An 18740-nucleotide genomic window follows, 5' to 3' on the forward strand; every position below is an offset into this window, starting at 1 on the left:
CCATTGAATTCAGAAGTTTACATACACTTTATAAAAAGACACATCTGCACGTTTTTCTCAATATCTGACATGAAATCAGAATAAACCTTTCCTGTTTTAGGTCAATTAGGATTACCATAATTATTTATTATTTGCCAAATGCCAGAATAATGAGAGCAAGAGACAATGTTTTAGGACATTTTTATTACTTACTGCAAAGTCAAAAGTTTACAACCAGGTGCTTCTCACAAAATTAGAATATCATCAAAAAGTTAATTTATTTCATTTCTTCAATACAAAAAGTGAAAAACATATACTGTACAAGAGTAATTACAAACAGGGTGATCTGATTTCAAGTGTTTATTTCTGTTAATGTTGATGATTATGGCTTACAGCCAATGAAAACCCAAAAGTCATTATCTCAGTAAATTAGAATACGTTATAACACCAGCTTGAAAAAATTATTTTAGAATCCGAAATGTTGGCCTACTGAAATGTATGTTCAGTAAATGCACTCAATACTTGATCAGGGCTCCTTTGCCATCAATTACTGCATCAGTGCGGCGTGGCATGGAGGCGATCAGCCTGTGGCATTGCTGAGGGGTTATGGAAGCCCAGGTTGCTTTGATAGCAGCCTTCAGCTTGTCTGCCTTGTGGTGTCTGGTGTCTCTCATCTTCCTCTTGACAATACTCTGTAGATTCTCTATGGGGTTAAGGTCAGGCGAGTTTGCTGGCCAATCAAGCACAGTGATACTGTTATTTTTAATCCAGGTATTGGTACTTTTGGCAGTGTGGACAGGTGCCAAGTCCTGATGGAGAATTAAATTTCCAACTCCAAAAAGCTTGCCGGCAGAGGGAAGCATGAAGTGCTCTAAAATTTCCTGGTAGACGGCCACACTGACTTTGGTCTTAATAAAACACAGTGTACCTACACCAGAAGATGACATGGCTACCCAAACCATCACTGACTGTGGAAACTTCACACTAGACCTTAAGCAGCTTGGATTGTATGTCTCTCCACTCTACCTCCAGATTCTGCGACCTTGATTTCCAAGGTTTAGGGTGAAGTATCCACAATCAATGATGGTTTCAGGAGCCATGTCATCTGCTGGTGTAGGTCCACTTTGTTTGATCAAGACCAAAGTCAGCGCAGCCGTCTTCCAGGACATTTTAGAGCTCTTCATGTTTCCCTCTACCGACAAGCTTACTGGAGATGGAAGTTTCATTCTCCAGCAGGACTTGGCACCTGTCCACACTGCCAAAAGTACCAATACATGGTTTACAGACAACAGTATCACTGTACTTGATTGGCCAGCAAACTCGCCTGACCTTAACCCCATAGAGGATCTATGGAGTATTGTCAAGAGGAAGATGAGAGACACCAGACCCAACAATGCAGATGAGCTGAAGGCTGCTATCAAAGCAACCTGGGCTTCCATAACACCTCAGCAGCGCCACAGGCTGATCGCCTCCATGGCATGCCGCATTGATGCAGTAATTGATGGCAAAGGAGCCCCAACCAAGAACTGAGTGCATTTACTGAACATACATTTCAGTAGGCCAACATTTCGGATTTCAAAATCATTTTTCAAGCTGGTGTTATAAAGTATTCTAATTTACTGAGATAATGCTGTTTGAGTTTTCATTGGCTGTAAGCCATAATCAACATTAACAGAAATAAACACTTGAAATACATCACACTGTTTGTAATGACTCTGTATAATATGAGTGTCACTTTTCGTATTGAAGAACTGAAATAAATTAACTTTTTGATGATATTCTAATTTTGTGAGATGCACCTGTATTTGGTACCATTGCTCTTAAACGTAATGACTTGGGTCACACGTTTGGGATATCCTTCCACAAGCTTCTCATATTAGTTGGTTGGAATTTAGGTCCATTCCTCCTGACAATACTGGTGTATCTGATCCACGTTTGCTCGCACCTGACTTTTCAGCTTTGCCCATACATTTTCAATAGGATTAAAATCAGGGCTTTGTGGTAGCCACTCAAAAACATTGACTTTGTTACCCTTAGGCCACTTTATTACCATTTTGGCAGTATTCTTTGGGTCATTGTCCATTTGGAAGACCCATTTATGCCCAAGCTTTAACTTCTTGGCTGATGTCTTGAGATGTTGCTTCAGTATTACCACATAGCACAATGAGAAAAGAAGATTATCTATTTTGTGAAGTACACGAGTCCATCCTGCAGGAAAACAATCCCACAACATGATGCTCCTACCATGTTTCACAGTTGGGATGATGTTCTTAGGCTTCCAATCTTCTCCCTGTTTTCTCTAACTGTAGCGATGGTCATTATGCCCAAAAAGCTCAATTTTAGTTTGCAAACATCAATCTGGCTTTTTATGTTTCTTTTGGAATAATGGCTTCTTCCTGGCAGGGTGGCCTTTCAGCCCATGTTGATACAGTACTCGTTTCACTTTGGATATTGACACAATCTTACCAACTTCTGCCATCATAACCAAAGCACGTTCATCTCTGGGATACAGAACCCGTCACCTTCCTGAGCAGTATGATGGCTGGACATTCGCATCTTGTTTGTACTTATGTATAATTGTTTGTACAGATGAACGAGGCACCTTCAGGTATCTTGAAGTTGTACCCAAGAATGAGCCAGACTAGTGTAAGTCCACAATTCACTTCCTGATATCTTGACTGATTTCTTTAGATTTTCCCATAATGCTACACAAAGAAGCAGTGTGTTTCATGTGTGCATTAAAATACATCCACAGGTGTGTCTCTAATTAACTCAGATGTTGAAAAAAACCTATCAGACAGAAGCTTCCAAACACCTGATATCATCATATGGGCAGTCCAGAATTGTTTAATGGCATAGTAATCTTAGTGTATGTAAACTTTCGACTTTGCAGTAGGTTATAAAAATGCCTTAAAACATTCTCTCTCTCATTATTCTGGCATTTGTCAAATATTACTAATTATGGTAATCCTAATTGACCTAAAACGGGAAAGGATTTTTCTGATTTCATGTCAGATATTGAGAAAAACATGCAGATATGTATTTTTATATAGTGTATGGAAACTTGTGGTTTCAACTGTTATATGATGATTGAAATATATTAATAGGATAAAAACTTTGATGGGAGGAGGAGTGCTTCTATAATGTCCATGTATTGACATTAGCTCCATGGATTCACATGATTCGTTTCAGCATTTTTTCAGCTATTGAATTTTGGAGTACTGTACCCAATTGATTTCAATTAATTTCACCAAGTGAATTTTATATAATTTCATAATATAATATTTTTGTGCACTTTTACTCAGTTTAAATTAAAGCGAGATTCCAATCTCCTACTGATAAAACGATCAAAATTGCAGCAAGGAGCCCAGTAAGTGACACATCGCTGGAATCAGGGTCTCCGTCTCTACAGTATACTGCTCTCAGATTAGGCGACAACAACATGGTGACAGATTCCCTTTAGATTTTTTTGTATTCTATATTATATAGTATATTAGCATGATTTTTAATAATTAAAAAATGCTGTTCCCATATATGAATTTTTGGAAACTTGCTATGGAAAATCTACTTCCTCCCACTCCCATTCAATTATTAACCATTTCATTGTGTCTAATCTACCAGTCATTCCTGACTTGGTACACCATTGTCATTTTTGGCACATTACAATGCAGAAATGAATTCCTAAAATGTCCTGAGTTTGTATCATATTTTAGTAGGCTGTTACATAATATGAAAAGTTAATATGCGAGTCTATAATTGAAAAAGGATCTGCTTGTAAGACGGCGGCCACAAGCTGCTAGCCCCATGTCTCTCTCCTATCGCTCCCATGACACCTGGCTGTTAACATTTTTTTAGCAAGTCAATGTCTCCCTCTCTGTGCGGAAAAGCAGCAATAAAACCTGAGATAACGTTTCACTCATAAGATTTTGATGGCACCTAAGCCTTTGACAACCTCTCTTCTTAGTCATGGAAAGCCAATAACGGGAATACCTTCTTTACTACAGCGCGAAAACCTCTCCATGTTTTTTACACATTATCCTACTCCAACAAGGGACCTTTTAAGAAAATTATGACTTTTGAATGTGAAATTTAAAAAATGACTTGTATAGTTTCAAACCTTGCTAACAAAAAAAAATACATTATCTTCATTGTTTTCTTTAGACGGATGATAAATTGCGGCGCCACTTGGCCGATGCCATCTCACAGTGCTGTACGTGGGGGCATAATAGGGTGGCATTCGGAGAGGCTAACGCTGTGGCTCCTCTGGTACAGTACCTGAAATCAATCGACCCTGCTGTGCACCGTGCTACGGCCCAAGCTCTGTATCAGCTCTCGGAGGACGCTAACAACTGCATAACAATGCATGAAAATGGAGTTGTTAAAGTAAGTGACACTCGACAGATTCCAGCAGATATAATATCCAGATAATTATTATGACTACATATCTTATTACTGTATATTGTTCATGTTAAATATAGCTGACGCAGACGTGGGGGGTGGATACTTTAAGCTTAAGGTCCGGATGGGCACACGGGTCACTGGGGTCGGTGCAGCAGACGGGTCTACCACATGGAAACAAAAAGCAGAACCACTAGAAGCCACTGGCAGACATATACAGGCAAACTAAAAGTTTCAATAAAGTCCTGGAAACCACAGAAAAACTGTAAACTGCAGGCATGCAAGAAACATCCAGGAGACTGCAGGCAAACAGGTGGGATGCTGGAGACCGCTGGCAGGTGGGAGACATCCTGGAGACTACAGGAAGGCAGGCAGGCGGGATGCGGAAAATACTGACAAGCGCGAGACATCCAGGAAGCCACAAGTAAGCAGGTGGGATGTTGAAAAACGCTGGCAGGCAGGATACGTCCAGGAGACCAAAAGCATGCAGGTGGGATGCTGGAACCCGCCGGCAAGCAGGGAACGTCTAGGAGATCACAGACAGGTAGGCGACAAAACTCAGGAGTAACAAGACATAATACAATGGAAGCCAAACACAGCCAGGAAGACGTCATGAAAACCGCAAGTGGACATTCTTTATTCTTTTTTTTCTTTATTTTTATATAGCGCTAACATATTCCGCAGCGCTGTACAGTTTTGCACACATTATCATCGATGTCCTCGATGGGGATCACAATTTAAATTCCCTATCAGTATGTCTTTACATAGTAACATAGTAACATAGTTATTAAGGTTGAAGGAAGACTTTAAGTCCATCTAGTTCAACCCATATCCTTTCCTAACTTGCCCTAACATGTTGATCCAGAGGAAGGCAAAAAAAACCCATGAGACAAACAGTAAGCTTCACATTAGGAAAAAAAATTCCTTCCCGACTCCATATACGGCAATCAGACTAGCTCCCTTGATCAACGCAATATTAAGGAAACTAGTGCATATACCCTGTAATATTATACTTTTCAAGAAAGGCATCCAGTCCCTTCTTAAATTTTAGTAGGGAATCACTCATTACAACATCATATGGCAGAGAGTTCCATAGTCTCACTGCTCTTACAGTAAAGAATCCGCGTCTGTAAGTAAGTATGCTTAAACCTTCTTTTCTCCAGACGTAGAGGATGCCCCCTTGTCCCCGTCACAGGTCTAAGAGTAAAAAGATCATTAGAAAGGTCTTTGTATTGTCCCCGCATATATTTATACATTGTAATAAGATCACCCCTAAGCCTTCGTTTTTCCAAACTAAATAACCCCAAGTGTAATAACCTGTCTTGGTATTGCAGACCCCCCAGTACTCTAATAACCTTGGTCGCTCTTCTCTGTACCCGCTCCAGTTCAGCTATGTCTTTCTTATACACCGGAGACTAGAACTGTATGCAGTATTCTAAGTGTCGTCGCACTAGTGACTTATATAGGGGTAAAATTATGTTCTCCTCATGAGCATCTATGCCTCTTTTAATGTATCCCATTATTTTATTTGCCTTTGCAGCAGCTGCCTGACTCTGGCCACTAAATGTGAGTTTGTCGTCCACCCATACACCCAGGTCTTTTTCAGTGACAGTTTCGCCCAGTGTTTTACAATTAAGCACATAATTATACATCTTGTTTGTTCTACCCAAGTGCATGACCTTACATTTATCCCCATTAAAGCTCATTTGCCATTTATCAGCCCAAACTTCTAGTTTACATAAATCCTCCTGTAATATAAAATTGTCCTCCTCTGTATTGATTACCCTACAGAGTTCAGTGTCATCTGCAAATATTGAAATTCTACTCTCTATGCCCCCTACAAGGTTATTAATAAATATGTTAAAAAGAAGCGGGCCCAATACTGACCCCTGTGGTACCCCACTGCTAACCGTGACCCAGTCCGAGTGTGCTCCATTAATAACCACCCTTTGTTTCCTATCCCTGAGCCAGCTCTTAACCCACTTACACATATTTTCCCCTATTCCCATTGTTCTCATTTTATGCATCAACCTTTTGTGTGGCGCCGTATCAAAAGCTTTTGAAAAGTCCATATTCACCATGTCCACTGCATTCCCTTAGTCCAGTCTGGAACTTACGTCTTCATAGAAGCTTATCAGACTAGTCTGACAGGAACGGTCCCTCGTAAACCCATGTCGATATTGGGTCATGAGGTTATTCTTCTTCAGATACTCCAGTATAGCATCTCTTAGAAAACCCTCCAGGATTTTACCCACAGTTGAGGTTAAACTTACTGGCCTATAATTTCCACATTCAATTTTTGTCCCATTTTTGAATATTGGCACCACATTTGCCATACGCCAGTCCTGTGGTACAGACCCTGTTATTATGGAATCTTTAAAGATAAAAAATAATGGTCTATCAATGACTGTACTTAATTCCTGCAGTACTCGAGGGTGTATCCCATCCGGGCCCGGGGATTTGTCAATTTTAGTGAGTTTTAGATGCCGACGTACTTCCTGCTGGGTTAAGCAGGTGACATTTAATGGTGAATTTTTGTTATCACTGATCATGTTATCCGTCATGGGATTTTCTTGTGTGAATACTGTAGAAAAAAAGTCATTAAGCATATTGGCTTTTTCCTCATCCTCATCCACCATTTCACCCAGACTATTTATAAGGGGACCAACACTATCATTTTTTAGTTTCTTACTATTTATGTAGTTAAAGAATATTTTGGGATTATTTTTACTCTCTCTGGCAATGAGTCTCTCTGTCTCAATCTTTGCTTTCTTGATTTGCTTTTCACAGAATTTATTTAGTCTTCTGTATTTTTTTAATGTCTCATCACTACCTACTTCCTTTAATTCTCTAAATGCTTTATTTTTGTCACTTATTGCACCCCTTACAGCTCTATTTAGCCATAGTGGTCTCCTCCTATTTTTAGCATGTTTATTCCCATATGGTATATATTGTGCACAGGTCCTATACAGGATGCTAATAAACGTCTCCCATTTTCTTTGTGTATTTTTATGTCTCAGGATATCGTCCCAGTTAATTGCACCAAGATCATCTCTCATCCGTTGGAAATTTGCTTTCCTGAAGTTTACTGTCCTTGTAACCCCTCTACTACACATCTTATTAAAGTATACATGAAAACTTATTATCTTGTGATCACTATTACCCAAGTGACCCCCAACCCTTACATTTGATATGCGGTCTGGCCTGTTGGTTAATATTCGGTCTAGCAGTGCCCCCCCTCTTGTTGGGTCCTGAACTAGTTGTGAAAGGTAATTGTCTCTCATAGTTGTCAAAAACCTATTACTTTTGCCGGAACTGCAGGTTTCGGTTCCCCAATGTATTTCAGGGTAGTTGAAGTCCCCCATAATAATGACTTCTCCTTGAGTTGCTGCTTCATCTATTTGCTTGATGAGGATATTCTCTGTTGCTTCCATTATTTTTGGACACTTATAACAAACCCCTATCAGTAATTTATTATTTTTCCCCTACCCTTATCTCCACCCATAGAGACTCTACATTTTCATTAGTTTCACATATATTATCATGCAGGATGGGATTTAAGGATGATTTTACATATACACACACACCTCCCCCTCACTTATTTGTACGGTCATTTCTGAACAGACTTATAGCCCTGTAAATTAACTGCCCAGTCATGGCTCTCGTCCAGACATGTCTCAGATATCCCCACCATGTCATAGTTATGTTCCAACAAAATTAATTCTAATTCTTCCATTTTGTTGGCGAGGCTACTCACAAAGCCTGACGTGGAGCACAAGAAAATCAAACGGATCGGGGCATGTGCCTAATAGGTCAACCAGCTATAAACGGAAAACTCTGCTTACATCCTCAATTATTTCTTTTTTTTAAATCAGATTATTTTTTATTAAACAGTTTTAACTTACAAAATCGAGACAAGGCACACACAGCTTTAACATACAGATTTGAGACATACCTCTTATACACAACCCAACCCCCCATTATCAAATTATGACTAATATAACCGTGGGTCCCTTAGAATGTGACCTATAAATGTATAGTAGAAAAAAGGGAGAAACACACAAAAAAAACAACAAACGAACAATTTTCTCCTTCGCCTCATTGGGGGACACAGGTACTGTGGGTGTATGCTACTGCCGCCTGGAGGCTGACACTAAGTGAAAAAAAGAGGTTAACTCCTCCTCCGCCCTATACACCCTTGCCCCGATTGCGGGCGGAAACCAGTTCATGCTTAGTGTCCATTGGAGGCGCACGTCTGTTTTTTCCTCCAGTCTTCTTTTTTTTCCCCTTTTTCTATGAAGATGAGACAGGGGCGACAGACCCTATTGAAAGGGTCCGATCTCCCCAAACCAACAACGGGGGAGCACGTGCGAGTGTCGCCTCCACGTATCCTCTCCCGCTAAGTGGGACACACGTCTGGTCATTTTTCCCAGACTTTTTTCTTTTTACTTTCCATGAAGATGAGATAGGGGCAACAGACCCTGTTGAAAGGGTCCGATTTCCCCAAACCAACAATGGGCAAGCACGTGCGAGTGTCGCATCCACGTATCCTCTCCCGCAGTGTGGGACATGATGCCGGACTTAGCCCTGACTACCCTAAGGTATTGAAACCCTAGGCTGTACAGAGGCACAAGCATAGTCCGTGCGGCCCCCACTGCTCCACCAATGCTAGACTGCGGTGCTGCAAGGCGGTGGACGTTCCCTCTCCTCACTTTTGGGTTAGATGGAGCTAGGGTGCCTGCACCGTCCTATGTGTGGCCCCCTCCCCTCTACCTGAGCTGGAAGAGCATCGTCATGGAGGGGATGGCCTGGGAGGGCTTCCGCAGCAGCGTCCACAGGGCTGGAGCCCTTAGCCTTGTCTTGTCAGGCGAAGGTAATTTCCCCCCCCGTCACTCACGGCGGCATGTCCTGACGTCCGGCCACGTATCCTCGGCTGGCGGTCGGTGGCGCCCCCGTCATGGGCAGACACTGAAAATCCATCCCGCGGCTTCGGCCGGTGCTAGGCCGTGGGCAGAAGTCCCGCCTCCCTTCTTCGCGTCACTTCTGGCGGCCCACCCCCCGTGACCTGGGTGGGCGCTGAAGAAATTGAGGCCCCGGCTTCGGACCAGCGCTAGGCCTCAACCGGAAGTACCGCCCAGGACGACTCTTCTTCCGACGGCCCGCCCGCAACTGAGGCACATGCTTCTTTGAGTGGAGCAACGCCCAGCACTTCCAGGACACGTGGGGGGTACAGGACTGGGGTAGTGCTGCACCCCAACCCGAGAGGCCACGCTACGGGTAAACGAGGAGTGCTCCTCCCCCCCAGCAGGCTGCAGTACTGATGCCTGGCAGATACAGGACAATGACAATGTCACAATGTCTGGCCGTTCCCTGTGCAATGACACAGGGAACGGCCAGACAGGCGTTTCTCAGGCCAGAAGGTGCTGGAAGCAAGGTATCCGTTTGCCCCGGATCTCTGTAAAGAATGGACGGAATCCCCAACGGTGGATCCACCCGTATCACGCTTGGCCTCTAAAACCCTGTTATCTTTACCTAGTGGTTCTTCTATTAAGGATCCCACTGATCGTCTCATAGAGAGCTTGGCTCGCTCAGTTTTTGAAGCATCAGGAACAGCACTCTCTCCCTCGTGGGTAGCCAAGGCCATGATTTCTTGGTCAGAATCCTTGAACAGAGCCTTGCAGGATAGGGACCTACCTGCAGAGGTATCAGAGATTGCGAGTCAGATCGCTATGGCTGGGGACTACTTAATCAATGCTTCTTTGGATGCGGCCAATTGCCCAGCACTTGCTGCCGCAAACGCAATTTCCATTAGGACAGCTTTATAGTTAAGGACATGGCAGGCTGATTCAGCCTCCAAGAAGTCCTTGACTTCTCTACCTTATCAGTGCGGCCGCCTATTTGGAAAGAAGTTAGACCAGCTTATCTCTGACGCCACAGGAGGGAAGAGCAGTTTTCTCCCTCAACAAAAGGTCAAACCGCCGTTTTTGCCACCAGTTTCAGGCACGGTTTCGGGCCTTTCGCAACCCCGTGTGGACTACAGCGGCCAATTCTGCCGTTTCAGGTCGCCCCCAACCAGGATAGAGATCGACAAGTCTCATATAGAGCCAACCCGTTGGGGAGAATGTGTGCTCGCCAGCACAGGTCGAGGGGAACCAGGTCCCAAAGATCCTCAGCCAAATGACTCGAGGCATTTTTTTAGGGTGACATCAGCAAAGCAGGCGGCTGCCTATTCTGGTTTCGCCACGTCTGGGTCACCGTTGCACACGACTCATGGGTGAGAGAGCTGGTGTTCTCAGGGTACAAGATAGTTTGTCAGGTACCCCCCCAAAATGGTTCTTTCTTTCCCGTCTTCCCAAAGGGGAGACCCGGGCAAGGGCTTTGCTAGGAGCCATCGATCCACTCCAGCACAACGGAGTCATTATTCCTGTGCCAGAGCACGAGAAAGCTCAGGGCTTCTATTCCAACCTATTTGCGGTCCGCAAGAAGGATGGGATGGTCAGGCCTGTTGTGGACCTAAAGCTCCTGAACAATTTTATCAGGATCAGTCATTTCCGGATGGAGTCTCTCCATTCAGTTATATCGGCCATGGGGCAGGGAGAATACTTGGCCTCTATCGACATCCAGGACGCCTATCTGCACATCCCCAGTTTCCCTCCGCATCAAAGATTTCTACGCTTCGCCATCAACGGTTTACATTTCCAGTTCACAGCGTTGCCCTTCGGGCTAGCCACCACCCCCAGAGTGTTCACAAAGATCATGGCAGTCGTCATGGCCATCCAGCACTCTCGGGGTATAGTCGTCTTGCCTTACTTAGACGACCTGTTGGTCAAGGGCCCTTCGATTCGGGCATGCGAGGAAAGTGTCAACATCACACTAGATGCTCTTTCCCGCTTAGGATGATTGGTCAACATGAAGAAATCATCCCTTGTCCCAGGTCAGAGGATTTCCTTTTTAGGGATGATCTTCGACACCTTCCGAGGGTTGGTAATTCTCCCTTGAGACAAAGCCCTAGCACTCCGGCAGGGAGTCCGGACGCTTCGCCAACTGGTCCCTCACACCATCCGTTTCGGGATGAGGATACTAGGAAAAATGGTGGCAGCGATGGAAGCGATCCCATTCGCCCAGTTTCATCTTCGCCCCCTGCAGCACGCCCTCTTGTCATCTTGGGACAAGAACCCATTCACGCTCGATCACCAGTGCCGGTTGTCCTCTCAGGTCAGACAGTCACTCGAGTGGTGGACAGTCAGTTCCTCACTGCTTTAGGGGAAACCTTTTCCTCCAGACCATTGGTTGGTAGTCACAACAGATGCCAGCCTCCTCGGCTGTGGAGCGATTTTTCACCACCACACGACCCAGGGACAGTGGTCGCCACAGGAGGCACACCTCCCGATCAACTTGTTGGAAATACGGACAATGTGGCTGGCTCGGCAACATTTTCAGCACCTTCTAGCAGGCCGCCCCGTCCAGATTCCATCGGACAACGCCACGGCAGTGGCTTACATAAATCATCAAGGGGCACCCGCAGCAGAGCAACCATGCGCAAGGTAGGGCACATTCTTCACTGGGCCGAGAGGAACCACTTGGTGATATCGGCGGTCAACATGCCGGACATGGAGAACTGGGCGGCGGACTTCCTCAGCCGGCAGGGTCTTACATCCGGGGAATGGTCACTGCACCCCGAGGTCTTCCAGCAGATTTGCCAAAGGTGGAGAACACCGGATGTGGACCTGATGGCCTCCAGGGTGAATGCCAAGGTGCCCATGTTTGTCGCTCACGCAAAAAACCCTGCAAAAAGTCCAACACGTCTGATGCACAAAAACCCTGAAGTCGCACGACTTCGCCCCCACTATATCAGCACTCTGGTATATTCTGAAAGCAAAGCAAAAAGAGACCAGTGTTATGAATGAGTCACCGTAGGAGGTAAAAGCAGAAATACAAGCTAAGTCCAGAAAACCAGAGAAGTTGGCAACTATCAGATTGCAGACCCCTGAACCTATCAACACAACTAGCAGTAGCCGTGGGGGGTTCCTACGATGCCCTAGACCCCTCGATCACAGCTGGAGAAATACATAGGCCTAAAGAAAGAAAGGGGAAATCTAAACTGCCCCAGAGCAGACCCCAAAGCAATAGGCAGCCCCCAACATATAATGACGGTGAAGCAAGATGAAAATACTAACACAGACAGAAAGATAGACTGAGCAAAGACGGGGCCCCGAAACTACCTAGATAGGCAAGGACATTAAGGCTGCTGTCTGCAATCTGCCAAAACCCTATCAAAGACATAAGCCAACCAGCTGATATGAAAAAGGCCCTGAAGCAGCTAGGCTTCAAAAACTGAATCAGCACTCAGGTATTTTCAGAAGACAGAGCTAAATGAATTCAGCACACCCCAGCAGGGAATGGCAGAAATCCAGAAAAACAAAGCAAAAACAAAGTCAAAGCACAAAAGCAAAAGGCCGAGCAGAAAACTTAGCTTTGGAGGAGCAGGAATTCAGACTGGTCTCCAAGGATCCCACAGAGAAATCACCCGCAGGGCAGAAGGGCGTCGGCAGCATTATATCCAGTCCGTAACTCCACTCAGCCAGTCACAATCATCAGCCTCAGGTGTTTGACAATCAGGCTCACTACCTTTCTTTACCAGAAGAGGGAGTTCCTCGGGCCTCAGTAATGAAGGGGAAAATGAACTCACAACAGACCAGTATAACAGGGGACAAAACAAACTGGCACATGCAGTAACATATGGGCGGTGATTCAGCACAGCCCCAGCCGGAGCTGGCTGACCCACACAAAGCAGAGATAAACAAAACCAGATCAAATGCAAACAGAATAACAAATGAACCACTTAGCTGAACATGCAGGGAAAGAGCAGGAGACATCAGACCTCAGCAGGAACAGGAAGAAAATCAGCAGGGATAGAGGGAGTCAGCTGTCTTAAATCCCAATCAGACACCGCAGATCTCCAGTGGTCTTCCTCATTATCAGGTGGCATGCCTCTGTCAATCAGATCAGCTCCACTACCTCCAGTAACTACCAGAGGGAGTCCAGAAAGAGAACTTGCAACCCCTCTGTCAATCTAACCAGCTCCACTACCTTCAGTAATCACCAGAGGGAAGCCAGAGAAAGAATTCACAGCAGTACCCCCCCTTTAGGAGGGGTCACCGAACACTCATCCACGCCACCAGACCGGTCAGGATGGGCCTGGTGAAAAGCACAAACCAATCTTTCGGCATGAATGTCAGAAGCAGAGACCCAAGAATTATCCTCCTGGCCATAACCCTTCCATTTGACCAAGTACTGGAGTCTCCGTCTAGCCAAACGAGAATCCAATATTTTCTCTACCTCATACTCCAAATTACCTTTAACCAATACAGGGTCGGGAGGCGCGGCCATGGGAACTACTGGCTCTACAAACCTCTTCAACAAGGATTTATGGAACACGTTATGAATCTTAAACGTAACTGGAAGAGCCAAATGGAAAGAAACGGGATTAAGGATTTCCAAAATCTTATAAGGTCCAATGAATCTTGGCTTGAATTTTGGAGATGCTTCATAGGAATATTCTTTGAAGACAACCAAACCATATCACCCACTTTAAACCGGGGACCAATGGTCCTATGCCGGTTGGAAAACCGTTGGGCTTTTTCCTGAGAGTGGGACAACTTATCCACCACTTGGTCCCAAATCTGCTGCATTCTCTCTACCACAGAATCCACACTTGGGCAGGCCAAAGATTCCACCTGCCCTGAAGAAAATCGAGGATGAAACCCAAAGTGACAGAAAGAGGACGACAATCAAAGTGGCTGAACTAGCCCTATTGTTTAGCGCAAATTCGGCCAAGGGCAAATATGAGACCCAGACATCCTGATCAGCAGATATGAAACATCTCAAATAGGATTCCAAAGTCTGGTTTGTTCTCTCAGTCTGCCCATTGGTCTGAGGATGAAATGCAGAGGAGAAAAATAACTGAATTCCCAGTTTTGAACCAAAAGCTCTCCAAAATCTGGAAACAAACTGGACTCCTCTGTCAGACACAATATTCTCAGGAATCCCGTGCAACCGAACCACCTGTTGTAAAAACAAGGGCACCCGGCTAAAGCCGTTCTCAGAGGTAAAATAATAGCACACACTTTAGTGATAAAGAGGAGAGTGACCGACAAATATTTAAAGACAAGTAACTCTGTTAGACAAGCGTACAATAAGTTTCAAGGGCACCCCGTTGTGGTCAATAAAAGAGCTTGTTTGGAAGTGAAGTCAGAATTTGACACGTGGGCCAGAAAGAAGGAGATGTTGGAAGTCATTGAGGGATGCCGAGCTCCACAGGTTTGGTGACAAAGCTGGATGCATGATGGCTAACCTAGCCAAAGGTAGACGTCCAGGGACTCAAATAGCAGCACTCAAAAGACAAGAAAGCTCCATAACGACTGACCCGCGAGAAATAAACAGCATTTTGGGGAGGTTCTACGCTTCTCTATACGAACCCCGACGGTCTTATAAGGCGCAGGGAAGGAGATGGCTGGAGGGTGTAGAACTCCCGTTGATCTCTGAAACTGATTTATTAGAGTTAAACAGGGAAATAACGTAGGAAGAGATTTCTAGAGTTATTGGGGATCTAAATATTCATAAAGCCCCTGGGCCGGACGGGTTTGACGCCAGCATCTATATAATTTTGAAGGACCAGATCGCCCCGCATTTGAAAAATCTATACAATCATTTCCTGAGAGGCCAAGCCATTTCTGATCACATGAACACAGCCTATGTTAAACTCATCCCAAAGGGCGATAAACCCACTGATAACCCAGCCAACTTTCGTCCTATCTCTTTGATCAACCAGGATTTAAAAATTGTGGCAAAAATTATGGCAGACTGGCAGGGATTCTTCCTAAACTATTGGGACCTGAACAAGCGGGATTTGAGAGGGGGAAATCGGCGGTAGGAAACATAAGACGTTCAATGATGGTTCTAGAGGCAGGCTGGGAGACCATCGGGGAGGAGCTCCAGCCATGGTCATGCTAGATGCAGAAAAAACGTTTGATAGTGTGGGGTGGCCATGGCTGGAGCAGGTGCTGGATAAGTTTGGTGTGCAGGGAGGATTCAGAAACCTCCTGTCCTCGATATATTCTAATCCCAAAGCCAGAGTTCATACACCGGGGTTTTTGTCAGACATAATATCAATAGGGAGAGGTACGAGACAGGGCTGCCCCCTTTCGCCGCTATTGTTTAATCTAGCCATTGAGCCGCTTGCCAGGTTTATCAATGCGGGCCCAAGCTTCCAAGGGATTAAAGTGGGCGAAAGAGAGATAAAATCTAGTTTCTTTGCGGACGATATTCTTTATATGGCAGACCCAAGTAGAGACCTTCCTGGCTTAATGAGGGAGTTGGATACCTTCGGAGAGATATCGGGGTTTAGACTTAATGAAACTAAGTGCGAGGCTATGTTTCTTACTCATAGGCCTCAAGGAATTGACCAATTAGAACGGGGACAGGCTTCCATACATGGCATACCAATAGCAAGCAAGGCGATAAAATGTTTGGGGATCTTTTTGGGGAAAGACTCAAGAGATATCTATAGACTTAACTATGCCCCCATTATAAATAAAATAATACAGGAACTAAAAAGGTGGAAAGACCTGCCACTGTTGCTCTTGGGAAGGAACTATCTAATCAAGATGATCAACTTTTCCCGTCTACTGTATCCCCTGCAAACATTGCCCCTCCTTTTAAGACATGTAGATATAAATAAGCTTCACAAAGCCTTTTCTGATTTTCTATGGAGAGAAAGAAAAAGTAGAATCAGCAAACGTATATTGATGCTATCAAGGGGTGAGGGGGGATAGCACTGCCCAGCATCAGAGGGTACAATATGGCCTGCATTGCCAGACATTCTTGACTGGCTAAGACACACTAGCAGACACTCAGACTACACATTGGAGTCGGACTGGTGTAAGCCCTGGGACCTCACAGCAATCTTGCAGTCCTCAAGCACGACATTAGACCCGAAGGTGAGAAACTCAGTGATCTTTCGGGACACTAGGGTGGCTTGGAAGGCCATAAGATGCAAACTAGGCATGTCATGGAGGATATCTAAATATTTGACACCTTGGGGACACCCCGACTTTAGTCAGGGAAAAGATAATGCTCTGTTTCAAATCTGGAGGGAAAAAGGAGTTAGAACTATGGGTGACCTGATGCAGATTTAAGAAAATAGATGGATGACGGCAGATGAGATTTTTCTCAGGTGGGGACTTGACCCTTCTCATATCTTGCAATATGCTCAGCTGCGACACCATTTATTCTCCAAATTACGAGACATACATAAAGAGTGTTATTCTTCTGAACTCGACAATCTTCTTTCAAGACTCACATCTGAAGTGAATATCTCAACTATTTAATGGACCATGGGGGGAACCCTATTGCCTTCGGGTCCACAAGAGCTGTTCAAGGGCTGGGAAACTAGACTGCAAGAAACGGGGGTAGGGGAATTGATTCTGTCTGGGTGGAATGAGCTGCACAAGCATGTAGGTAATGAAAGATGGAGGGATACTCACTTCCAAATGATACATAGAGCCATACTAGGCTTCAATTTACCGGTCACACAAACTCACAAGGAGACGCGGCAGGCTTGCCCAAAATGTGACACCTCCAAGACAGACATGTTCCACGGTATATGGGAATGTGGTCTCGTACACACTCAGTGGGAGGAAATTAAAAATTGGGCGGGAGGCCTGATGAACATACACTTCCCACTAGACAAAATGCTATGGATTTTTCATAAGAGCACTGATTTAAGGCTGACCAAGTCAAACACTCAGCTATTGAACACAATTGCATTCCTGTACAGAAGACTTATTTTAAGACAATGGTTGGATGGGAGTATACAGGGTCTCCGCCAGCTGCTGGTGGAACTAAAGAGGGTGATGACTAGAGAAAATAGAAGCAGAAAGCGACAAAGACAGTAAGATGACAAAATTTTTCTCAAAATGGAAGGATTTTATTTTGCAACAGTTTTCCAGAGAGGACATCATTGCTCTGGTCTCACCCTTCCGGAATGCATCCTGGTACAACCTAGAAGACTTGCAGGGCACGTGGGGTGGCTTGAGATTAGGGGTAGACCCACGGTCATGAAACAGGTGGCAGGAAAGTAGAGGGAGAACCAGGTGGAGAGGTGTAAAGTTCATTTATGATTATGAAAGCATCACATGAGTACATTGGAGGGTAGGGGGGAAGAGGGGGGGTTACACTGTTGTGTTATTTGGCAATTTCTATCAGCAATTCTGGATTTTTCATATTAAACGGGTATTTGTAAAGGCACTTTTGAGATGTACTACTTATGTTTGACTTTTGTACTTATATGTGTCTTTCTTTGAAAACTCAATAAAAAGGATTTAAAAAAAAAAACAAGGGCACCAACTCAGAAGAAGATGGCAACTTTGGGAGTGGTACAAGATGGACCATCTTAGAAAATCTATCACAGATCACCCAGATAACAGTCATTCTCTGAGAGACAGGAAGATCAGAAATAAAATCCAATGAGATATGAGTCTGTTATGATTGAGTCACCATAGGAGGCAAAAACAGAAATGCTAGCTAAGTCCTGAAAACCAGAGAAGTTGGCAACTATCAGATTGCAGACCCCTGAACCTATCAACACAACTAGCAGTAGCCGTGGGGGGTTCCTACGATGACCTAGACCCCTCGATCACAGCCGGAGAGATACATAGGCCTAAAGAAGGAAAGGGGAAATCTAACTGCCCCAGAGCAGACCCCAAAGCAATAGGCAGCCCCCCACATATAATGACGGTGAAGCAAGATGAAAACACTTACACAGACAGAAAGACAGGCTGAGCAAAGACGGGGCCCAAAAACTACCTAGATAGGAACGGATAGGAAGGCTGCTGTCTGCAATCTGCCAAAACCCTATCAGAGACAAAAACCAACAAGCTGATATAAAAATGGCCCTGAAGCAACTAAGCTTCAAAAACTAAATCAGCACTCAGGTACTTTCAGAAGACAGAGCTCAAGGAACACTGCACACTCCAGCAGGGAGTGGCAGAATCCAAAAAGCAAGAAAAACAAAAACAAATCTTAGATGCAAAAAGGCAAAACAGAAAACTTATCTTTAGGAGAGCAGGAATCAGACTGGTGTCCAAGAGTCCACAGAGAAATCACCCGCAGGGCAGAAAGGGCGTAGGCTGCCTTAAATCCAGTCAGTGACTCCACTCAGCCAATCGTCTTCATTAGTCCCAGGTGACTGATAATCAGGCTCACTACCTTCCTTCGCTAGAATAGGGAGTTCACCAGGCCTCAGTGACGGAGGGGAAAATGAACTCACAACAGTACCCCCCCCTTGAGGAGGGGTCACCGAA

The 18740-nt window shown here is 44.7% G+C and overlaps 1 protein-coding gene across 2 annotated transcripts in view; it reads left to right on the forward strand.

The window, feature by feature from the left end:
- Window positions 1-18740, forward strand: part of ODAD2 (outer dynein arm docking complex subunit 2) — a 228821-nt gene that overhangs the window by 177363 nt on the left and 32718 nt on the right. For both annotated transcript variants that reach the window (XM_073581730.1, XM_073581731.1), the window contains one exon: window positions 4141-4362. In XM_073581730.1, the coding sequence (XP_073437831.1) occupies window positions 4141-4362 (222 nt within the window). The remainder of the gene's footprint in view (window positions 1-4140; window positions 4363-18740) is intronic.

This window comes from Dendrobates tinctorius, unplaced genomic scaffold, assembly GCF_039654945.1.
Source record: "Dendrobates tinctorius isolate UK_male_01 unplaced genomic scaffold, ASM3965494v1 ptg000070l, whole genome shotgun sequence".
In the NCBI taxonomy this organism is placed as follows: domain Eukaryota; kingdom Metazoa; phylum Chordata; class Amphibia; order Anura; family Dendrobatidae; genus Dendrobates; species Dendrobates tinctorius.